Source organism: Mirounga angustirostris, unplaced genomic scaffold, assembly GCF_029215605.1.
Source record: "Mirounga angustirostris isolate CCGP_5_RB_7025 unplaced genomic scaffold, mMirAng1.0.hap1 SCAF_4, whole genome shotgun sequence".
Lineage (NCBI taxonomy): Eukaryota > Metazoa > Chordata > Mammalia > Carnivora > Phocidae > Mirounga > Mirounga angustirostris.
The window spans coordinates 134,577,828-134,603,122 of NW_026991712.1; the positions used below are offsets into that span (position 1 = coordinate 134,577,828).

A 25,295-nucleotide genomic window follows, 5' to 3' on the forward strand; every position below is an offset into this window, starting at 1 on the left:
CAGAGTGTATACTTTCTCAAGTATTTGTACCATATTTCAATCCAGAAACCAAGCGGTCATCCTTTCTCTACCTTTTATTTCCTCAGTGTACTTACCAAGCACAAAATCTGATCAGTCCTTTTCTGAAATATCTCTTGAATCTTACCATTCATATCCAACCCCAATGCATCACATCAGTTACCTTCACTTGTTTGGTCTCTGATTTATCTTGCCCAAATCTCCCATTCCAATATATTATATACAATGTAATCAAAGTAGTCTTAATAAAATGCAAATCAGATGGTATTACTCTTCTGAATACCACATTCCAGTGATTCCCTCTGTTCTCATGATATGGGTCTCAATTTCTTTACACAGTTTACAAAGCTTTACAAAATCTGGCCTATGGTCATCTCAAATCTGGCTTCATCTTTTGCCATTTCCCCAAAATGTCCCCCATTTCTAGACTTTGGTGAATGCTACAAGCTATGTCTGAACGCTCTTCTCCCTGTCCTTTGACTAGCTAACTTTTACAGACTCTCCTTATCTCAGCTTAGAGACTTCCTCAAAAATCCCTCTGGGACCTCCATATACCAATATAGATGTTCATCCTATGTGATACTACAGTATCCTATATTACCATCATTTTATAGAGACAGAGCTCTTAGTTGTAAACAATGAAACCAATTTCAGTTAATCAAGCAGCTACACAAATAATTTTAGTATTAGGTAGCTAACAGAATCTCTGATATGGCTAAAGGACGGGGTTTGGAGAATACCAGGCCAGTGATAATACTCCAGGCTCCACAGTAGAATGGCTCCCCTGGAGACACTATGACAGCCTTGGATGGGCACAGACCTAGCTGGTGCTGGGCACCAGGTGCTCCTACTAGTACCTCTGCCCCTTCCTCTGACTGGTGAAGCCCCAGTCACATGCTTTTGCCCTCCCTGCAAGGCAGGCTGGGAAATGAAGCTCCTATCTTCTATCTTGGGAATGCTCAGGTTGTTTTACTGAGGAGGTCTAGGGTTAATAGTCATAACCACTTCTTAAATTCAAAATGGATAAAGGGTTTCTCAAAAAATGTTAAAGCTGTCAGCAGGTACGGTAGATACTTTGTTTCCAGGGACTCCTTTGGGCAGCACCATGTCTGTGCTGACAAACAACTAAGGCTGATGGAAATGTGAAGGAAATAGTGCTATCTACTCTCTGAGGACAGCACACATACCAGTGAACAGGATGGTGAGGTGCAGAACAAACAGGCACTAGTGAAAAATGAGGAGATGAAAAGAGTTTCAATCCCAGCAAATCTAAAGGACATAAAATCCTCAGCCTGGTGGCGCCTGGGTGGTTCAGTCGTTAAGCATCTGCCTTCGGCTCAGGTCCCAGGGTCCTGGGATCGAGCGCCGCATCGGGCTCCCTGCTCGGCAGGAAGCCTGCTTCTCCCTCTCCCACTCCCCCTGCTTGCGTTCCCTCTCTCGCTATCTCTCTCTGTCAAATAAATAAATAAAATCTTAAAAAAAAAAAAATCTTCAGCCTCGTTGTAACTAGGGTGATGAATGGGGCCAATAAGGCGACCAGAGAGGGTTGGAGGTGCTACAATGTGTTTCTGTAACACTCCATACTTGTTCCAATCATAACACTTATAAAATGTTATTGAGGGCGCCTGGGTGGCTCAGTTGGTTAAGCGACTGCCTTCGGCTCAGGTCATGATCCTGGAGTCCCGGGATCGAGTCCCGCATCGGGCTCCCTGCTCGGCAGGGAGTCTGCTTCTCCCTCTGACCCTCCTCCCTCTCATGCTCTCTGTCTCAAATAAATAAATAAAATCTTAAAAAAAAAAAATGTTATTGAATAGTTTGTTAGTATCCTGTTGTCCTTGCAGAGTGACAACATCTGTGATGACAGGGACAGCGCCCATCTGTCTGGCCCATAGACGATATGTAATAGATGTTTTAAAAAATAAGTAAGTGAAGGAATTCATGAGAGTGAAGATGAGAGGGAGGTGAGGGCCAGAGAATGATGCCAGGTTCCAGTGGGGTGACCCGGATCAGCTCAGTCCTGATGCTAGCCACTCCCACACAGCTCCTTTCTTTCCAATCCACTTGTCATTCTCTCTGGGAAGGATTGAGGTCTCTGGAAAACAGCCAAAAAGCTGTTATGGGAACAGCAAACCCAAATAATGCTCAAGCATCAGGAGGATCTGAGTGCTGAAAGCCACTTCTGTTCCCCTTCTCTCAGCTGAGGGGGTGGGAAAGCCCTAATTCCTTTCAGAGAGACTTAGAAGGCATATAAAGCCCCTGGTTGAGGACTTGCTTCCTCATTCTGCACTTGGTGCCAGAACTCTCAATCCTCCACTGAGAGAAAATGTCCATCCAGTAAGTATCTCCGGGAGGTGTTTTTAAATGCCCTAGTGGGTCGATGGTAAATGGGCTATTTCAAGAGGTCCTGAAGAGGATTGATGGCCTGCTTATGGGAGGCCGCCTCGGATCTTGAAGGGGAGAATTTCTTCCTATTTATATATTGAAGCAAATATCTAGAATTGCAGTCTAAATTACTGTGGGATTTTTGTGAATGGGCCTTGGAAACAGTCGTGAGCATGACGATTGTGATGAGGCAGGCCTAGGTTGCAGCCATTTCCTAGCAGTGTGATTTGGACTTAGCCTTTCATAGTCTATGATTTTCTAGATATCGAATGAGCATAAGAGCCATATTTTCCCGATTGTGGTATTGTGACATTTAAATGAGCTAAGAGCATACAAAATTCTCCTTATGGTGTGTGGCACATAGTAAGTGCTTAATAAAAGATAGCTATCATAATTAGGGAGTCTGGTCAGAGTCCCCACTCTAAGAAGTTATAAAATGAAGCCAAAGTGAGGAGGTAAGAAACAAATAAAAATATGAAACCTGAATCTCCTAGTCAGACTATTTTTAAAGAGAACCGTAGCTCTTGGAGATTGGTGAAGAAATAGGATGATAGGAAGAGATGATGGTATAATATGGGTGAATAACAAAGAGTGAGTTACTGACCCAAAAAGCTGTCATCTCCCAACTCTTGGAGGGAGAGGGATAAGGCAAGAGAATCAATGATTCAGTGCACTTAGAGTAGCGACAGGACGGGGTAATTCTGGGGGAAGACAAGTGATAGCAGCAGGATTAGTTGATTTGTCGTCAGAAATGTGGGAAGACTGCAGAGGGCAGAATAAAAGTCCACTGTGACATTAAAAGGGGGAAATTGGAAGGGGAGACAAACTATGAGAGACTATGGACTCCGGGAAACAAACTGAGGGTTTTAGAGGGGAGGGGCTGGGGGGATGGATGAGCCCAGTGATGGGTATTAAGGAGGGCACGTTTTGCATGGAGCACTGGGTATTATACAAAAACAATTAATCATGGAACACTACATCTAAAACTAATGATGTATTGTATGGTGACTAACATAACATAATAAAATAAAATTTCAAAAAAAGAGAGAGAAAAAAATAAATAAAAGGGAGGTCATTTCCCCTGACATCAAAAGTAGAGCACTGACCCAGCACCCACCCCCCCACTAGGAATCCTGAGGACACTTCTGTGACCCCCAAGCAAAGGCTAGACTGGCAGTGGTGCTCTGACATTGAACCAGAGAATGCTTTTTCTCCTGGAGCTCTGCCTCTGTCTCAGGGGACTTCTCTGAGTATCAACGTGGGCTTCTTCCCGATTATTCCACCTTTTCAGAGTTGAACATCCTGCTGGTGGTTACAAGAAACTGTTTGAAACTGTGGAGGAACTGTCCTCACCGCTCACAGCTCACGTTACAGGTTGGTCTCACCAGTCTTGAAACCATCTTCTCTATTTTTGTCAAGATCCCTCTTCTCTGGCTTTTTATTCATTGGCATCTCCCAGTGGTGGTTCCCCCTGTGGGCTCCAGAGAGGGGAATCTGGAGGTGTGGGCCTTTTCTGCCAGAAACCCATGTCCTCTCATTTACCTTTTATTTCCCTAATGGAGAAACACGCTGTCTAACTAGAATTCCTTAAGGACTGGGACTACATCTTTTGTCATCTTTAAACTGTCAGTGCCCAACTCAGTCCCTGGCACATAGTTTCCTAGAAATGTCTGTTCCATTATCCATTCCAGTGTCTGGATAAGTGAGGACCACGTGACAAGCATCTGGAAATATTACAATAAAGGGTGGTAGGTTCATGCCTGTTGTATTGCTTCTGGAGTCAGACAATGTGGTGCTAATTGCAGCTAATTGCAGCTCCATTATTTTACTAGCTGGGAATCTTACAAGTTACTTAAACCTTCTGAGTTTCAGTTCCCTCACCTATCAAAAACCAAACTTTCCCTCATGGGGATATTGTGGAGATTGAGTAAGATAACTGAAAGATTCACCTAGTGTCCAAAATAAAGCAGCCAACAAGTGGTTGTTTATTATTACTATTGTTAGCATTATCCAAAGACATCACATGACCCATACAGCATCCTTGCTTGGACATGGCAAGTCTCCTTCCTCCCATTTCCTCTTCTGTAAAATAAAAGGGAGGAGCTAAACATTCTTTCTCAGCTAGATTCTGATGCTAACAATTTAGGTTCTAGCAATCAAATTTATGTTGTGTCATTAATTAAGTCATGCCTTCTTAAAGGTTTTATCAGAATTATACATTCTTATGAAGCAGGCTGCTGAAATGGAACTGCAGGAAATAATCCATTTGTTTAAAAAAAATTTGTAAGGATTAAGCAAACACTGCACCTTCCAAAGGATACAAGGGCACAGACCTAACTGTTTAAACTGAAAGGCTTTATGGCCTTTGTTGTGTACCCCTCATTCTGCAGATGAGGACACTGACCCCAGAGATAGCACATGGCAAATCCTGAACCAGAATCCAGGTCTCTGACAGCGAGCCCTGTGCAATTTTTCCTTCAGGAGTTTACTCATCTGGACAGTAGCCCATACCCTCAAAGGAATAGGTTTTAAAAAGCCAGTATTCTTGTTGCCATTTAGATGGCTTCTTTCATAGAAACACCTTTTTTTAGTGTTTTGATCCCTTTTCCTAATCCACCCTTCCTACCCCTCACTCCATCAAAATACATCAAGAAATTTGAAATTCTTCTTAAAAGTGAGATGGTAAAAAGGCAAATGTGTTGGTATCTGGGGAAATCTGTTAGGTGCAGGGTCCCATTGTCCTCCCATATCCTCCAGAGTCCCTAGGTGCTTTTCCTTGTCTTCGTCCCACCGTTTATCCAAACCCAGGCATGGCAATGTTTCCCACCATTTGGTCTCCTAGCGAAAGGGGAGTCAAGTCAGCAAGCATTTTTAAGGGCCACCCAGGGTGAGAGCTGGGAATGAAAATCATTATCAGCTTTACAAAAAGTCTGCCCAACTGAGCTGCTAATATAATCACCACCGCTTGCCAGGGATGAGCCCAGCAAAGGGCAGGGGTAAGAAACAATGTTGTATGTCTCACCTTCATCACAGGCAGGATCCCCCTCTGGCTCACTGGCAGTCTCCTTCGATGTGGACCAGGACTGTTTGAAGTTGGATCTGAACCATTTTACCACCTGTTTGATGGGCAAGCCCTCCTGCACAAGTTTGACTTTAAAGAAGGACATGTCACATATCATAGAAGGTAAAGAATGCCAGGTCCCACTCCTCCTAGGGGTGGGGCCTAGCTTAGCTCCTCCTCCTATGTGCTTCTTAACCTCTTAAAACCAAGAGGCAACTTCTAGATTTGGTTCCTCTCAGAATCCACTGGCCCAGGACATTTGCATAGATACCTGGGGGCTGTGTGATGATAAAGAAGAATCTAAGGACTAGGGCTTCCAGGCCCAACAGGCTAGCTTCAAATTCTACATCTACCAGACACCACTTGCCTAAATGGGCAACCTTTGGCAAGATGTTAATCTCTAATTCTTGGTTTTGTCATCTCTAAAATTCTACTTCAGGGTTCATTGCAAGGATTAAATGAAGTACCTGGGAAGCATGCAGTAATAAGTTGCTATTATTATAGTTATTGTTATAATTATTAGACCACTGGTTCTCTTGACTCTTTTTTTTTTTTTTTTTTTTTTTTAATAATCAGAAAGGCCCCTGGGTAGGAGGGAGGGGTGGCACAGAGGGGGAAGGACCAAATTATGTCATAATGATACAAGAAAGATGTTTCCTTTTTTCTTTTTTTATCACTATTCAAAACTTTTTTTCCTTTTTTTTAAATTTTATTTTAATATGTTATGTTAGTCACCATACAGTAGATCATTAGTTTTTGATGTAGTGTTCCATGATTCATTGTTTGTGTATAACACCCAGTGCTCCATTCAGTACATGCCCCCCTTAATACCCATCACCAGGCTAACCCATCCCCCCACCCCCCTCCCCTCTAGAACCACCCTCGGTTTGTTTCTCAGAGTCCATAGTCTCTCATGGTTCGTCTCCCCCTCCGATTCCCACCCCACTTCATTTTTCCCTTCTTATTTTCTTCTTTTTTTTTTTTTTAACATATAATGTATTATTAAGAAGTTTTCTAAGAACGGAAGATTGTTGTGAAAAGGCTCCAAGGCCTAGGCCTTCACTCCAAGTATCCATTAACACCACAATAAATTGCTTTTGCTTTAATATTCAGACCTGTTAGAGGCTTTGTTGATCACCACAGGTATCAGGAATTCTGAAGAGACACCAAAAGGAAGAGCAAATGAAGGCTTGCCATAGTCAGGATAACTCAGACTGTAATAGAAGAGAAATAGATCAGGTCAAGCTCAAATTTAGCTAAGAAGTCAGACGAAGCTTTCATATGCCCCCTAAAGACCTTGGCACTTTTTCCTCTTCTCGACTTTGTTTCTTCATTCATGAAATTTTAAACTTTATTATATGCATTGGAAGAAATGCAAAATCAGATTTTAATTGGCTTTCCACATGAGAAATCCTAGGCAACGTATGGGATATGGTTGCGGAGTTGTCTGTGCAAGATACTGGATTCAAGAACACTTACTTTTAAAACTAGCAAAATAAATTTTTAAATCGAAGAAAAAAAACAAGAGCGACATAAGGGAGATTGAAAGGAATATAATTCAGCACACCATGTTCTGTATTTCTCCATTCAGTGTTAGGTTGGTATGTTATAGGCTACAGGAAGTCAGAGGTCCTATGTGAACGACCCATGGAGGCTGCATAGTGTGATATGGAGAAATGCACGTTTCCTGGCCCTGGCCGACTTGAGTTCTAACCCAGCTCCATCACATATGCCAACGGCTTAACTTCTCAGCTGGACACGACAAGTCCAAGCCATGAGCTTCAATTTCCTCATCTGTCACTGTGAGGTTTATAAGACATAAATTTAAGCTCATAGCACATTGTCTCTTTCTCTCTTAGTTGCTCTGAGAAAGTGACCTGACAATACTCCTCATTTTTCATGTTGTGGATTTATGGTTCCAACTTGTTAAGGACACACGGAATGACCATTCTCAGCTCCATATGGACCACACTGATTGCCCCTGCCTATGACCCTTTCCCATGTCTCCATGTCCTTCAGGTTCATCCGCACTGATGCTTATGTCCGGGCAATGACTGAGAAAAGAATCGTCATGACGGAATTTGGCACCTGTGCTTTCCCAGATCCCTGCAAGAATATATTTTCCAGGTTACTGAAACTTGCCTGCATGTTATTAAAGACATTTTACATTAGCCCTTTTCTCTCACGGCTTGAAAGTTACTGGACTGAGAAATCCATTTGCTTCTGCAGGTTTTTTTCTTACTTTCGAGGAGTGGAGGTCACTGACAATGCCCTCGTTAACGTCTACCCAGTAGGGGAAGATTACTATGCCTGCACAGAGACCAACTTCATTACAAAGATTAATCCCGAGACCTTGGAGACAATTAAGCAGGTAGGACACAATGCTCAGGCAACATTGCTTAAGAAGTTAGAATTTGCAGTTTAGAATTAACTGCAATTTGGGGGAAAGAACATGAGAGCCAGATAGATTTTCACCTCCTTGCTTTGTTATCAACGACTAGCTATGTGACACAGGGCAAACTTTGTTTCTTCATCAATTTTAAACACTTATTATATGGGTTGGAGGAAAACCTTATAAAATGCCTAACATATTCATTTATTCATTTGTGACACAAACTGAGTCCCTTCCATGTATCAAAATTTATACTAGGTGCAAAGGATATATCAATAGGTAAGACAACCTGGGTAAGACAAAAACTTGGAATAAGTTGTTTAGCTAATGGGAAGCTACTGGAAGTTTTTGCTTGGAGAAATGGTATAAGCAGAGCTGTGCTTTAGGATATTCAACCTGGAAGGCATGCATAAACTATATGGGAGAACAAAAGAGATAAGGGATAGCTAGGAGACAAGTTAGGTGGAATTTAAGAACCAGAACTAGAAATTCAGTGTAGTAGAAATAGAAAGGAAAAATAGTCCCAACCCTAGGTCTCAATGTCACTAGCTAATTTATAATTCTTAGCAGACTATTTACTAAGGCTTAACATATCCTCTTCCATAGCTCTTTCTTGTTTTTGATGTATGTTTGTAATCATATAAGAGTATGTGTTAGATAATTTGGAGAAGAACTGAAACTGAATTCTAAACCATTCATTTAACTCTGATGAGTGAATCTGTACTCAAATTGCTATGGTACTAAAATTGCAAACGTAAAGTTCACGTACGGCTCCAAAATAGCCTTTAATGGGGGTCAAGTTTCATTGCATCAGTGTGCCTTGACTTCATATAAAAATATAGTTTTAAAACGTGATTTTTTTTATTACTATTACTAAAATAGCCTCCTAATCAGTGCCTTTGCCTCCAGCCTGAATCTCTTAAATACAACTTCCCTAATTCAGTAGAAGCAATTTTTCTAAAATACAAGTATAAATGTGTTACTCTATCTGAGGCACCCACAGTTCCCAAGATAAAGTCCAAACAGGGCATTGTGGCTGACTGGTTCTTATTTCTCCTCCTCCGTGCATGCCTTTCACAGATTACAGACTAGTAATCCCCAAACAGCACCTGCTATTTCACAGTTCAATGCTTGTACGTTAGGGTTCCCACTCCCTGAAACACCTGTCATCCTTCTCCACCTGGCTAACTTTTACTTGTCTTTCAAGCATTAGTTGGAGTCATTGCCCTTGGGAAGCCTGGCCTAATCTCCCAGTCTGGGTTAGATGACCCTTCTCTACAGATACCATTTTGCATTTACCAGCAATGCACTATATTATATACCAGCTTATTGGTCTAACAGTACTATAAAATAGAACTTTCTACAATGATGGCAGTGTTCTATATGTGCATTCTCCAAGTGCTACTGAGTACCTGAAATGTGGCTAATGTGACTGAGGAAATTTAAAATTTTATCTAATCAAAATCAATCCACATTAAATTACGTGTGGCTACTACCATTTTGGGCAGCACAAGTCTAGACTGAATTCTTGACCCTGGCATAGTAATAATAGAAGTTCAGTGAGTACTTGATGAATGATCGAATGAATGAATGTCTTACTTATTATTTAAATAAGAATACTAAAAACTCCCTATAAAAATATTCTCCTAATCAAATAAAAAGAATTTTGGTTAAATATATACCCCATCAATTATTCATTCAATAAATCTGTACTGAGCAAGTCACGGTAGAAATTCTAGTGCTGATTTTGCCAGTGTGTGGCTCTGTATCCTTAAAAAAAATCACTTGACCTCTCTTAGACCTCAATTTCTCTTTCTGTACACAGAGAGATTTATGTTAGATTTGTGATTCTGAATTTCTTATGAGACTCCAAATTGAATTAAAGCACTAAATCTTTTCTCCAAAAACATTTGCATTTAATTCTAGGAGATTCATGGTTCTCCTGAAGTCTATTTAGGTTGACTCTGTACGAAATAGAATCCTGGGGTTTCTTTCAGTTCCAAATTTATACTCTGTGCAAGCCACTGGATGTGGTATTTAGGTTATACTATACAAAATGGCCATTTTTGTAAAATAAAAATTATTGTATATCTCAGCAATTTCACACAATTCATCTAATACAATAGGGGGGATATAAAGAAATCCCAGGATTCACATTATCCATTTGAGGACAATCTGCATGTGCAAAAGGAAAGTAACTAACCAGAGCAGTGTATGGTATACAATGAAGAACACAGTCAGGAAGATCTCCAAGATTTCAGAGGTTTGGGGCTCAGCATGAGGGTCAGAGGAGAGCTGTGCACTGAAAAGAGGAATTCAGGCAGACTTGAAAGAGGGTAGAACCCAGAAAGATGGAAAGAAAGAGAAAATGCATTTTGGGTGAGGAGACAAGTGGTAGCAGTAAGGTCAGACCTAGAGACCAAGGGGTAAAACAGTGTTTCTCTTTACATGGATGACATCTGCTCTCCTTCCATAGGTTGATCTTTGCAACTATGTCTCTATCAATGGAGCCACTGCTCACCCCCATATTGAAAGTGATGGAACTGTTTACAACATTGGTAATTGCTTTGGGAAAAATTTTTCAATTGCCTACAATATTGTAAAGATCCCTCCACTACAAGCAGGTCAGTTTACCAATTTGACTCTTCTTAAAACAAGTATCTATATTGTGAGAAAATTCCTGGAAATGGGATACCAGATCAGAATATCAGGATCACACTACAGATGCACAGTTAAATTACTTTCAGATTGCCCTACCAGGGACCAATGCCCAGAAGCACCATAGCAGAAAATGACGACTTGAAAATATAGAAAGCAAGTGGCCAAATCGTATTCTACAATGTTTCAAAAATGTAGCATATATGAGTATTTGATCATATAAGAGTTAGATTCAAATTCAGGAAATACTTACTGAGCCCTTATTCATGTTCCAGGCAAAATTAAAATTTTAAACAAACATATGCATATGCATCATAGCACACACAGAAACATGAGAGGGTACAAAGTATTCTGTGTGTGTTTAATTCCCAAAGCCACAAATAAATCTATTAACTCATATTAATATTATAGAGAAATAATACTAAAACAGAAAAGAGAGCACTCTTTAGAATTCTCCATTTATCCTCCATTCACTGCCAGAAGTTTGATAACCATCTTGGTGACAGAATTATTTGAATATATATAGATTGAATATATATAGACTTATATATATATATTTTAGCATTGCATAGCATGGATCTCAAGGTGTAGTCCCTGGACCAGCAGCATCACTTGGGGAAGCCGCTAGAAATCCAGAGCCCCATCTGTGGTTGACTGAAGGAGGAATTCTGGGTGTGAGCCCACGATTACACTTTTAAGGGGCTCTTTATGTGATTCTGAGGCACACTAAGGTTTGAAGACCACTAACATAGTAGGAAACAAACTTTACTGTGCTTAAGAATTACTGTACAGAACTAATGAGACAAACCCACATACACTATACTTTGCAGGTCACTTAAGAGATTACGAAAGGCATTTTGACCATACTACACTTTTGCCTTACTCACTGACTTAGCACCTACCACCTCCAGTTGTTAAGATGGGACCCCACGGTCCTCTGCCTGCCACAACACTGAGCACACATTTCCAAATCTGCTGCTGTTTGGATTTTCCTGGGTGACTGTAGCTCCACATGAAATTTCCCTAAGAAATGCCAATGACCAAGAAAAGGAAAATAAGCCCTAAAAAAAATCAAGATCTGAAAATGTATTTCTTTACTTGCATGAGCTGTTCTAAATGCTTTGTATTAAAAAAGGGGAAAAAAGGCTTTTCCAAAGCCTTTTAAAACCGCTTTATTTCAGACAAGGAAGATCCAATAAGCAAGTCAGAGGTCGTTGTACAATTCCCCTGCAGTGACCGATTCAAGCCATCTTACGTCCATAGGTAACTTGAAGGCCTGCTATGAATCTTCAGGAAAACTCAAGTTTAAAGATCTGCTTTGCCTACCTTTGATACCAATCCTGATCACGACATTTTCTTGCAGAAACCTAAATTTAAATGTAATTAATCTCATGTAGGCACTGTTGATTCATACCTCATGTGCACATATTTCTTTGTGGTTTGAGAATCAGCCCTTCCCATTCACAAGTCTATTTGCATTTCTAAACAGTTTTGGTTTGACTCCCAACTATATTGTTTTTGTGGAGACGCCAGTCAAAATTAACCTGTTCAAGTTCCTTTCTTCATGGAGTCTTTGGGGAGCCAACTACATAGATTGTTTTGAATCCAATGAAACCATGGGGGTAAGTTGTGCATTTACTTGTCAAGTTTATGATTCCAAAGAAGGCATTTCATAATGTATATCTGTTTTCCTTTTTAAATGCATCAAATTTTCTCCTCACTTTTCAAGGTTTGGCTTCATATTGCTGACAAAAAAAGAAGAAAATGTCTCAATAATAAATACAGGACCTCTTCTTTTAATCTCTTCCATCACATCAATACTTATGAAGACAATGAGTTTCTGATTGTGGATCTCTGTTGCTGGAAAGGGTAGGAAGGACACTGGATAATGTTACATCTCCCAGTCATGTCTAGAAATTAGGGGCCGTTTTCAGAGATGCTGCTCTCAATGTTAAATCTGAAGTACAGCTAAAAAAAGCAAGAAGTGTGCTTAAGTCACAGAATATAATTGAAAAAGCAGTAGGGAGGCTAGGTAATCAGAAGCAATCGTAAACTGAACATCAAAACCATGGTTAATGATTGAAAACTGATCAGGTCTATGAACCTGATCTGAAAATAAAACGTGCTATGACCTGATAAGTAAATTTAAATTTAACCTCACTGCAACTTGACAAGTTCCCCTGGGGGGCCTTGAACTCTACCCACTCTGGGTTTGGAAGAAAGAGGCACGCTTTCTTGAGAATACCAAGTCACTTAAAAAGATAGTAGCCCGTAAAGACAGAATGATGATGGAGAAACAGAGCAGAAAGTATCAAAAGCTGCTCTTATGTAAACATATTGGTGAGGCAGGTTTGTTTGTTTTGTTTGTTTGTTTTTCATGCAGCATGGACAGGAGGAAATGGCTCTAATATACTTGGGTCATTAGCAGTTTCTGGGTTGGAGAATAAAAAAACAGGCAGGTTGGGGCACCTGGGTGGCACAGTCGGTTAAGTGTCCGACCCTTGGTTTCAGTTCAGGTCCTGATCTCAGGGTTGGTGGAATCGAGCCTAACCTCAGCTTTATGCTCAGCACAGAGTCTGCTTAAGACTCTCTCTCCCTCTGCCCTTCCCCCTGCCCCTACCCCCTACCCGGTGCTTGCTTGCCTGTTCTCTCTCTCTAAAATAAATAAATAAATCTTAAAAAAAAAAAAAAAAAAAAAAGCCATACAGAACAGGCAGGCACTTGTTCTTTTAAAAGGCATGGATCATCTCTCTGAAATTATTTGCAATTGTCTGGGCTCATGTCTGACTTCTTACTTTTGCAGATTTGAATTTGTTTATAATTACTTATATTTAGCCAATTTACGTAAGAACTGGGAAGAGCTGAAAAAAAATGCCAGAAAGGCTCCCCAGCCTGAAGTGAGGAGATACGTGCTTCCTCTGAATATTGACAAGGTAACTGCCCTCTGCACAGATTTCAGATATATCCGGATTTGTTCTCCTGCCTTATGTTTATACATAAAATCTTGAAATTTCAGAGCTGGAAGGAACTTTAAAAATACACTAATTCAACTCCCCTCATTTAACAAATGAGGAAACTGGAGCTCAGAAGAGTGACATGACTTAGCAAAAGCCAACTGCAGCAGAGCCAAAATGAAAACCAGGTTTTGATGCACTGTTCTTTCATTTGCAAATCCCTTTCAAAATACATTTCCTCAGTGAATAGGGCAGACCACTGAGTCCTAGGATCCTCTGTCAATAATATAAATAATTTAATTTAAATAATTTGAAATTCTAAAGAAATGAAGCATTAAAAAGTACCCCTTTAGGGAAATCAGCCCATTATTTTGGTTTTCTGCAAACCTTCTAAAAATATCAACAGAGGACAAACATCATTAATAGCCTTCGGCAGTCATCTTTTTATTTCTACTTTTTCTTCCTTGTATTCAGTGGCTGTCTTTTTAGAATATTAGATTAACATCAATTAGTTTTTGTGTAATAGAATGCCAGTCAAAATCAAGACAAATAGAATTTTCACAATAGATACATGAGCATACACTATCATTTATGTATATATGAGATATACACACAGAAGTGGGTAAGGCAGTTACATGGAATATAAAACATTGTACTCAAAACTAGATCAAATATAGTGGAAAATAAACCCAATTTAGAACCAGACACTACTGCTCTTAAGCAAGTTCGTAAGCTCTACAAAGTATAAGAAAGGAGGAGGAAGTTGAGGTGGGGCACTAGGTAGTTAGGTAAATGAGCTTCTACAAAGGCAGGGAGGTTTAAAAGAGCAAAACTTAATATAAAAAAATATATAAAGTAGTTGGTGGAGCTGGTACATTAGGACAGAGGAGAGATGGGCATTGGGCAGAGGGACTGGAAAGAAGGTTGGAATGACATTGCATGGGGCTTTAAGCACTCTAACTTTGCCCTTGGGAAGCATATCTCTGGTACCTATCTGAGTGCCCACAAAAATACCAAATGAATGAGTCCAGTGATTTTAGTAAACTCTTATTTTACTAGTAATGAGAAAATCACAATCATCTTTAAATTAAGGAAATAAGATCATTTAATTTAAATATCCCTTACCTCACTCTCTTCACAACTGAAAAGAGGAAAAAGGAAAGATTTTCATAAATGTGTAGTCATCACTGCCTGAAGAAAGACCACCCAATTATGAAATAGAGAACTTCAGTGATGAAAAAATGTCTAATGTCACCATAGACCCTGCTTTCACTCTCTCCCAATAGTTGTGAATTAACCACTGTAACACGGTATTGTACCAGTTCCTTCAGTGCGTACATCAATAGGATACGCTCTTGTTCTGGAACTCATTACCTAGTGTAGTAGGAAGGAGGAAGGTGATTCGGTAATGATAACACATGTTGGCAAGAGATAAGTAGTGGGAGGGAGGAATAAATTGCTTTGGCTATTCAGAGAATGGAACAGTAAGTCACAATTGTTTGGAGAGATTCATGGAACACAGTCATTTGCAATATTCTGGCAGAAGAAACTGAAGCAGATCAACTTAAGACAGGAGGAAGAGTTTGAAAAAAGACAGAAGTGGGGAGGGGCAGAAGAGCAGAGGGAACTGACTGCAATCCAATTCCTTAGAACATAAGCATAAGTAGTGGAATAAATGGGGGGGGGGGATTTTAAAAAAGCTTAAAAAGCAGACTTGTACTCTTCAAAAGCTTTAAGGCCAGGCCAAGAGGTCGTACTTTATTTGGCAGTGAAGGTTTCTGAACAGAAGAAAACCACATTCAGAGCTGGTGGACTGGGTACCAAGTGGACTGACTTTCATGGTTTTCTCTTCTACTAAATGTCTGGCTTCCCCAAGCAAGTCACTCAATCATTCTAAGTTCAGTTGCCAGCTCTGAAACCTAACAAAATTGGACTAAGTAATGACTAGGGTCATTTGCAGCTTCCAATAACGTGATTTTCTAAAACAAGTCTGTGTCGTGCATAAGTGATACTGGAAGTGTACAAAAGACAGAGATAGGACCCGGGGATAGAAGCCAATTAAAATCACTCAGGTGAGAGAAAAATGTAGTGGTACTAGGAACAGGCAAACACAAAAATAAGAGTTCCTATAGGTAGAATTAAAAGGGTCTTGCATTTGATTGAATAGCAGAATGAATTAAATCTTAGACATGCAAAATATCATAGAGATCCTGTAAGCCTATGTGTCCAAAGTGATACCTTTGGAAATAGGGAGTATAATGGGTAGAGCAGCTGTGGAGAAAAACATGAATTGCAGAACTATGAGGAAGGGGAGGATAATGGGTGGGGAGGTTGACTTCGAGTCATACAGAGCCAGGCTTGAGTTTCAGCTCTGCCACTTACTAACTGGGTGATTTAACCTTAAATTTCCTTCTCTCTATCTATGAGGAGAAACATTTAACCTTCTTAAATTTCCTTTTCCTTATCTGTATCCATCTTACAGGGTTGTTGTGGCTGATACATGAGTTGATATATGTTAATTATTAAATAATGTCCTTGACACAAAGGAAATATTAAATAAATATCCCCTATCATCATCAACAACAAAATCAGTATCAAAACATTTTCATGAAAGATGTCACATAGGCTTTCATATGTCAATGAAGGACATTGTGAGGCCAATCAGGGTCAATAGTTACTGATGTTGAAATGATGATCAAACATACAAGAATAGATAGATGAGACTGCTAGCAGGGAAAAGTCATACTTTAGAATAAGTTTTCTAAAAAAAAAAAAAAAACCATACACAGTTGCTTATTTTAAAAATGAAGAATTTGATAGCCCAGAAAATGCTAAGAGAAGAAAAGATGGCCAGGCACAGAAGTTTGGGAAGTCTTATGTACAGAAAGTAAAAAAAAAGAGGAACCAGAAAGAGAGAGAGGGGCGCCTGGGTGGCTCAGTCGGTTAAGCGACTGCCTTCGGCTCAGGTCATGATCCTGGAGTCCCGGGATCGAGTCCCGCATCGGGCTCCCTGCTCGGCGGGGAGTCTGCTTCTCCCTCTGACCCTCCTCCCTCTCATGCTCTGTCTCTCATTCTCTCTGTCTCAAATAAATAAATAAAATCTTAAAAAAAAAAATAAAAATTAAAAAAATTAAAAAAAAAAAAAGAAAGAGAGAGAGAAAGAGAGAGAGAGAAAGTCACCAAAGAGCCCTAGCTAGAGCTAAGAGAGGACAATCCTACACAAGATAGGGCAAGAGGGTTTTATCAGTGCCCACTGTGCTATGGGCAAGTTAAAAAGGATGAAGACTAAAAGCCAAACACCAAATTTGGTGATCTCCAAGGGATGAGGATAAGGGAGGCAGAAATCAGGATTCAAGGCACTGAAGGTGAGCAACTGGGAGGATATGGGAGCAGTTACTGTAAGTCCACACTTTGAAAAATTTGGCAGTGAAGGGAAAAATCGGTCATAAATTAGGAGAGGTAAGAAAGAGATTGAGGGAAGGACTAAGGAGAGAAAAGGGTCTAAGATTAGTGAAGTTTCCAGTTTGCTAATTAAGATAATGGTAGTATCTTTAAAATATATCTTTATATTTTTTTGAATAGGCTGTGCATTTAAATGGTCAAAAATCAAAATTATATGCAAAGTGGGAAATCTCACTCCACCCTCCTCCTGTATCTAGTCCATACCATCCCCGTTCACTTCCTATGTGTAACTTTTCATGTCTTTCCTTTTCTTTGGTTTGTTTATGCAAATATAAGAAAATATATAATTATTATTTCCCATTCTCATACACAAAAAGTAACTTTCTATATCCACTGTTTTGTGCCCTGCTTTCTTCATTTAACAATATGTATGCTAAAGATCTTGCTGTTTTGAACTGCACAGTATTCTTTCTGTGAACATACCCAAGTCCCTCACTGCTGCACAACAGAATTATTTCCAATCTTTGGCTATTACCAATAATGTAATAAGGAGTAACTTTGTATGTATGTCATTTCATACATGCACAGATATATGAATAGATTAGATCCTCAGAAATGAGATTTTGGGTTAAAGGAAAAATGCATCTGATAAAAAAAGGGGGGGTGGGGAGTTGAAATGAGGAGCTAGTTTGTTGGGGAAAGCAAAAGTAATGTTACAGATTTCTTACATAAAAAATGTAATTTAGTAATAGAAAAAATAAGATAGAATGAAGATAATCAATTTAAACTTACAAGTATATAAATAATATGTCTGACGTAGGCATTTGATCTCTTCTTCCCCAAAATACCACAAAGTGCCTTGAGGCTCCATTTCACAAAATCTCATAAAATTCTCATCATTTCTGTATTTGCTCCTTACCTCCTATCCCTTGCCTATCCTAAGAATCTTCTACTATTCCCTCTTAATTCCCCCAGAAAAAACCCCTCTATATACTCTTCTCAGAATGTTCCTTTCACCTTCTATTTTTTAAACCAAAACCTGGGGGCACCTGGGTGGCTCAGTCAGTTAAGCATCTGCCTTCGGCTCAGGTCATGGTCCCAGGGTCCTGGAATGGAGCCCCAAGTCGGTCTCCAAGCTCAGCGGGGAGCCTGCTTCTCCTGCTCCCCTCTGCTTGTGCTATCTCTCTCTCGCTTTCTCTCTCAAATAAATAAATAAATAAAATCTTCAAAAAACACAAACCTGGCTCTCTCCTGAGGACACTGATCTCTCCAGTCTCTTCCTACAGCCCTTATGCCACCTGATCTGGGGTTGGGGTAGGTGTTCTCTTTGTTCCACTTCTCTGTTTCCAGATTCATTGTTCCTTCTATCCACTCTTAAAATATTCCAATTTTAATCTCATTTCGGCTAATTATATAGCTAAGTGGTATATACATATGTACATATATACACCCCTCATTACTGTTGTTGTCTATGAACTGCCACTCACTCACTTCCCCTTCCTGGCTCAGTGTCACACTCCCCAGATCTACTGACTCTTGGTCGTTTCCATATACACATCATAGGTGATTCTTCCAACAACCTGGCCTCTCAATTCCTTGACCTCTTCCACTGATCTTGTCTTCCATTCTATGTCAGCCACTCACTCCCCATAGTCATACACTTGACCCTGCCATTACCTATGACTATGCTTCTTCCATAATCTTAGTTTCATGCATGATATGCTCTGACTACCGCCTCCCGTCTTTCAAGATCACTTGCCCTACTGCAATCCCACCAGAAACCTCCAATCCACTGAACCTACTACCTTCTCACCGTACCTCACTCCCCTGAGAACTTACTTTTCCTCATTACTTAACTAAAATTCCATCGTCAACATTTTTAATCTTATATAGAGCCTCACTTTTCTTGCCTCTTTCTTACTTTATTGAACTCATTTGTCAAAACCATAATCCCCCCACCTAGTTAAATTCAACTCTCCACCCACTCTACACTTGTATCTCTAAGGATGAAATTAAGTGCTGAAAACACACAATCATGTTAATTGGTTCATTTTTAAATACATGACCACAAACCTCACTGCTTTATTTCTGAACTTCATTTACTCTCCCACTTTGCTAGTTAAGTATTTCACACCCTCCTCTCTTCAAACTTCTAACACCTCCCACCTCCACACTCATACTCAGCTGATGGCTCTGCTTCCTATTTTATTGAAACAAATGAAAGAAATCAAAAAAGAACGTTAGACTCCTGCCACCACATCTACCCACCCACCAGCATCTGGACTTGTACTGAATTATTTATCATCCCATCCAGAACTAGTCCTTCCCATTTTCCCTTCCTTACCCACTCAAGGACATCCCTTAAGTGATTCTCTCCCCTCTCCTTTATCATTACTTTCCCTTCTTTTTCACTGGGTCATTCATATCATGCTATTATTTTGCCCTCTTACAAAATCCTTCTCTTGACTCTTCTTGCCCCCCTGAGCTATCCTCATTCTTTTTTTTATAGACCCCTTAATGTTGGAGGGCACCAGAACTCAGCCCTTCATTCTATCTTCTGTTTGTACATTCACTTCCTTTGTAAAGACTCATGCTTTAAAGCAGCCTACATTTACATTTTCAACTTACCTTTCAATTCAAGGTTTATATATGCTACTGCCAATTCCACGTCTCCATTCGGATGTCCAATAGACCTCTTAAGCTTAATAAGATGAAATCTAAATTTCTTCTCTTCCTCTACCAAAAAAAATTTACCCCACCTGCAGTAGCCCCCACCTTTGTTGCCACAGCTCCAACCTTTAATTCTCAGGCCAAATACCTTGGAGTCATCCTTGACTTCTGTCTTAATTTCACGCCTCTTCCCTACCCCATAGCCTATCTATCAGGAAAACCTCATGGCTCTGCCTTCCACTTCTCACTGACTCCAGTGCTACTAGCCTAGTCTGGACTTCTCTTTTCTTTTGACTGGACAAACTGATGTCCCCAATTCCACTCTTGCATCCCCCCTACTCCCAAGGGTAGTCTCAAGAGAACAGACAGAGCAATTCTTTTAAATATTAGAGCATGTCAATCCTCTGCCCCAAATCATTCTGTGGCTTCCCATCTCTCACTCAGAGTAAAAGACCAAGTCCTCAAAAGGACCTATAAAGCTGTACATAATCTCCCCTCTACCCTCCTCTCTTCCTCTTCCCCAGGCTCAGTCAGCTGCAGCCACACTGGTCTCTTTAATGTTCATCAAGTATATTTGGCATCCTCCAACCTTAGGCCTTTGCACTGTTTTCTTTGTTTAAATGTTCTTCCCTAGATATCTGTACTGTTGATTTCTTCACCTCCTACAAGTTTTGTCCCAGATGTCACCTTTTCAAGGAGGCCCACCCTGACCACCTATTAAAATTATAACTTACCTACACTTCACACTTTTGATCCTCCTAACTCTGCTGTATTATTTTTCTCCCCGCACTCATGATATATTATATACTTTATTAATTATATTTATTGTTTATGTCCCCAAACTAGAATTCAAGCTTCACGAGGACAGGAACCCTATTCTCTGAATTATCCCAAATGTCTAGAATAGAGTCAAGCACAAAACATGTACTCAAGTATTTGATACAGGTATTAAGAAATAAATGTGTTCTTAGAAAGCGCTCATGACCGGAGGGATAAGGGGGTGACAAGAGATCTTAGACAACATCCGATCCAGTAGTTTTCCTGTATATTTTTTTTCTTTTTGACAACAGAACTGTATGATTTTTTTCAAGCAAAATCAAAATATATCCTAACTGTAAAGGAGATAAACACTATAAATGAATCCATAGAGTTTGAAGTCTTTTGCTGTTCTACTAAAAAAAACCCAAACACACAAACAACAACAACAACAAAAAACATTTTTTGTCCTCAGAGGCCCTTCCTCAGAGCCCTACATCTTCTTTGAGGACAATCTCATTGTAGAGATGTGAAGGCCTAGAGGGCATAGAGGTTACACGACATTCCCAGCAGTTCGCAGCCAGTGACTAACACAGACACAGGCAACTTTCCCAGTTGTGTTACTGGGCTTACGTTTCACAGCTTTCTGCACTGCTCCTTCCTGCGCACTGACAGAAGAAACAAAGAACGCAGGGCACAAAACTCAGGAAGACTGCGTTTATGGCTGCGTGATTTTTCTTTCCTTCTCACTGAGGTGTCTCTTATCCGTTTTCCTTAGGCTGACACAGGCAAGAACTTAGTCACACTCCCCAACACAACTGCCACTGCAATTCTGTGCAGTGACGAGACCATCTGGCTGGAGCCTGAGGTTCTCTTCGCAGGGCCTCGCCAAGGTGAGAGGATTTAGAGGGGAACAAACTGTTCCATTCAGAGATTAACTGAGTTTTCCTAAGCATGTCCTCTATTTTGTAGCATTCGAGTTTCCTCAAATCAATTATCAGAAATATGGTGGGAAACCTTACACGTACGCCTATGGACTTGGCTTGAATCACTTTGTTCCAGACAGGGTAATTAATCCATCTTACCTAATACTAGAAAAGTACTTTGAGGGCACCTGGGTGGCTCAGTTGGTTAAGCGACTGCCTTTGGCTCAGGTCAGGATCCTGGAGTCCCCGGATCGAGTCCCGCATCGGGCTCCCTGCTCGGCAGGGAGTCTACTTCTCCCTCTGACCCTCCCCCCTCTCATGTGCTTTCTCTCTCATTCTCTCTCTGTCAAATAAATAAATAAACAAGAAAAAAGAAAAAGAAAAGTAGTTTGAGTCATATCCTAGTCAAGTAAAGCACCTCAACTGATTAACTGATTGATTTTTCTTTCTCACAAGCAGCTCTGTAAGCTGAATGTTAAAACCAAAGAAACATGGGTATGGCAAGAGCCTGATTCATATCCGTCAGAACCCATCTTTGTTTCTCACCCAGATGCCTTGGAGGAAGATGATGGTAATGAAAGCAATGGATGTGTCTGAACACTTTCTTTTTATTGGAGTTCTATACGCTAGTGCCTTAGGAGTCACAGTGATTACTCCCTAATGTTCAGATATGATCCTTAATACTACTGAATTTAATGCAGCATGGAAGAATTTAAACTTATTAGAAAATAAGTTTCATCTTGTGGCCAATCTCACTGATTACTCATGGAAAAATGTTGAAGCACCATCTGGTGTCATATGGAACATCAATGTCTGCTCTAGATGAAAGAGGGAAGGATGAAGAAAGAACAGCATGAATTCTAGGTTTTTACCTTTCCTGACCTAGATAAATTTCTGAAAAAGGATAAAGTTCAAAGGAGACAAATTGAGTATTCTAACAGATCAAAGAGAATGAGAATGAGGCTTTGTGTCTCTGCTTTGGGTTTCTTCTTTTAGTAAGCTGGAGCTACAGCCTATAACACAGTGACTCAATGACAAAACATCAGTCTTTGTTAACTATTGATTAGCTGGGACAGGAAGGTAGATTACACTCTCTGGGATTAAAATATGGAAAACCACAGAGAAATGAGTAAAGTAAAGAATTATGGAGCCATTTCATGCTAAACAATTTTACATATACAGCCCATCCAGGCAAAACTGCAAAAGGTTTGCTCTCATTTTGTTGGAAGGAAGTAAGCTTCTAGCTGCGTCTTGGAGAGTACAGAAATAATATACCTTATTGTTTTCAAAGTCTTTTTATATATATTTCTCATTTGATTGTCACAACACTTTTTTTTTTGCAGTAGGTTATGTTAAATCTTATGTTACAGACAAGAGCACAGATCATTCATCAATAAGAATTTAATGAACACCTACTATGTCCTAGTAATTGTAGTAGCTATTGAGATACAACAGTGGACAAGACAGATATGGTCACTCCCTTCCTGGAGCTTATGGTCTAGGGAACATAAAGAGTTTGAAAGATCCCTTCAGGGCGGTGACACAGCCAGATGGTGGAAGAGTCAGAACAAGATACCAAGTCATATGGTTTTCTTTATTCAATATAATACCTCCTATATTTTTTTAGTGACATTTAATCTATGGTCCTAGGCCTTTTTTTTTTTTTCTTTTAATCTAACATTGCCTTATTTACTTTTGATTAACAGGTGTAGTTCTGAGTGTGGTGGTGAGCCCTGGGGCAGGACAAAAGCCTGCTTATCTTCTGATTCTGAATGCCAAGGACTTGAGTGAAGTTGCCAGGGCTGAAGTGGAGATTAACATCCCTCTCACCTTTCATGGATTGTTCAAAAAATCCTGAGCACATTCTAGCACATTATATTTCTATTGACAAAACCAAGAAAAACAGTCAGGTCTGCAATCAAATTCTGTTCAATTTTAGCCTGCTGTATTACATGGTTTTAACTTGCAGATGCACACAATTTTGCAATATTTTACAGAAAGCACAGAGTTGAGTAAGCAATTACTTTAAAAAAAAAAGCAGCACGTATTTAGATAATCATACTTTCTCTGTGAGACAGGCGGACCATAACTAAAAACTCTTTATATATTTAGCAATCAAATAGAAAATGAATGTGGATTTATTAAACTTTTTTGTTCCTATTGTCAAAGTATATTTTAGGTACCCATCTTCTCCAGTTATTTTTTAACACTTAAAAGCCATAGTTCTCTACACCTGATTTGTATGTGGCTTCGTTGAGGTAAGGCAGTATCATGCAAAAAGGCTTAATTACTAAATGTCAGACCAAACTTTTTCACAAACCAGGGACTATCATCTAAGAGTAATCCTAGTAGTAAGTACGTGTGTATGTATATTACTGTTCCAAGATTCTCAAGCTTTATGAACTTTAACAGATATTAATACATTTAAGTACTTTTATTTTTAAAATTATTCTCTTATTGCTACATGTTGCAAAAAAATGGAGATTGACAGACTGACTAGGGTACTTGATGCATCCTTTTGATTTCTTTATTTAGATAAAATGCACTCATTTTTTAAAATTATAAATACTCATTGAAACATACTTCTCAAAGAACATTTAAAATTACAGAAAAGTAGAACTACTATTAAGATTGGGTACTACTCTTTTCCATCTTTTTCCCTCCTGTGGATTTTAATGTAATCATTGTTTCATTGTGGCTAGTTCCTAGCTAGAACTAGAAATTTCACAAAAGAAAAGAAAATGCCAGAGAATAATATGGAATGTGTAACTGTAGATAAACATCAGCCTGTTAATTTTTGTCTCTAGACACGGCACATGAACATAATTCCACAAAGAAGGCTATTTACCCATTTCTTTTAAAAATGCAGGAAATAAATTACTGAATAATTACCAAGTTTTGCGTTTAATAAAATCTCCCAATTTAGGAGAATTCCTAAAGCTGCTCCTTCCTATATTTGCCAATCACTCCCTTGCCTTATCCTCATTCATTTTCCATGAAGCAAGTCTTGCAATTTGGTGTGCCCACCTCTCCTCCTTTTACAGGATCCCATCGTGAGCATTGTGCTCTGTAGAGTTCACCACAGTGTTTGTTAAGATAGAAGAGAGGCAGATCTAACTAAAGTAACATCCTGCCAAAACCATTTCACCAAAATTGGAATTCTCTATATAGTCATTGCTAATATTATGCCAAGAAGGTTAAGGACCTGCCTCTTAAGACAAAAATGGAAGATGGGTTTTAAAATTTTTAATTAGAATAAGGGAGGTTTAAGTCAGGCAAGAGGGACTAACTTGGAAATTCAGATTGAAAAATTAAGGAACCTGCTTTCTAAGAAACTACTTAGTTTCTAAGAACTAAGAGCTACCCATTTGGAGGATCTAGAGAACCACAGCTCATCTACAAACAAATAAATCTGTTTTAAGGAAAAAATTCAATTGAATTAAGACAAATAAACCTGTTGCTAAGTAGTTATTTTTAAAATAACAAGTTGTGGGGCGCCTGGGTGGTGCAGTTGGTTAAGTGTCTGCCTTCGACTCAGGTCATGATCTCAGGGTCCTGGGATCGAGTCCCGCATCGGGATCCCTGCTAAGCAGAGAGTCTGCTTCTCCCTCTCCTTCCATCCCTCACCCCCGCTTGTGCTCTCTCTCTCTCTCTCTTCTCTCTCTCTAATAAATAAATAAAATCTTTAAAATAAAATAAAAATAACAAGTCGGGCGCCTGGGTGGCTCAGATGGTTAAACATCTGCCTTCGGCTCAGGTCATGATCTCAGCGTCCTGGGATTGAGTCCCACATCAGGCTCCCTGCTCCTTGGGAGCCTGCTTCTCCCTCTGCCTTTCTCTCTCGCTCTGTCTCTCACGAATAAATAAATAAAATCTTTAAAAAAAATAAAATAAAATAAAAATAACAAGTCATTTGAGACCACTGTTTTTTCCATTTTTATCATCTTATTTTTTAATTTTATTGTTATGTTAATCACCATACACTACATCATCACTACATCATCTTATTCTTTTTAACTATTTTTTTTTAAAGATTTTATTTATTTATTTGACAGAGAGAGACACAGCGAGAGAGG

At 39.6% G+C, this 25,295-nt stretch overlaps 1 protein-coding gene across 2 annotated transcripts; it reads left to right on the forward strand.

Annotated features, from left to right (window-relative positions):
• The first annotated feature begins 2,296 nt into the window (after positions 1 to 2,296).
• On the forward strand, positions 2,297 to 23,172 carry RPE65 (retinoid isomerohydrolase RPE65). Of its 2 annotated transcripts, XM_045895400.1 has the most exons (14): positions 2,297 to 2,352; positions 3,692 to 3,774; positions 5,434 to 5,584; positions 7,481 to 7,588; positions 7,691 to 7,832; positions 10,330 to 10,477; positions 11,693 to 11,774; positions 12,001 to 12,133; positions 12,241 to 12,380; positions 13,315 to 13,444; positions 21,072 to 21,186; positions 21,266 to 21,360; positions 21,679 to 21,790; positions 22,926 to 23,172. In XM_045895400.1, exons 1-14 carry the CDS (start codon positions 2,342 to 2,344, stop codon positions 23,075 to 23,077), a joined length of 1,602 nt encoding a protein of 533 aa, XP_045751356.1. In that variant the 5' UTR covers positions 2,297 to 2,341; the 3' UTR covers positions 23,078 to 23,172. The 2 variants fall into 2 exon arrangements, with proteins under 2 accessions (XP_045751356.1, XP_054368341.1); XM_054512366.1 differs by lacking the exon at positions 7,481 to 7,588 and having other exon boundaries at positions 2,342 to 2,352; positions 22,926 to 23,077.
• Positions 23,173 to 25,295: the final 2,123 nt, after the last annotated feature.

What these genes read in the sequence shown, in the direction of transcription:
- RPE65 (XM_045895400.1), top strand. An exon ending in CATGTCACATATCATAGAAG is followed by an intron (nt 5,585 to 7,480) that starts GTAAAGAATGCC and finishes CATGTCCTTCAG; the next exon opens with GTTCATCCGCACTGATGCTT. An exon ending in GATCTCTGTTGCTGGAAAGG is followed by an intron (nt 12,381 to 13,314) that starts GTAGGAAGGACA and finishes TTACTTTTGCAG; the next exon opens with ATTTGAATTTGTTTATAATT.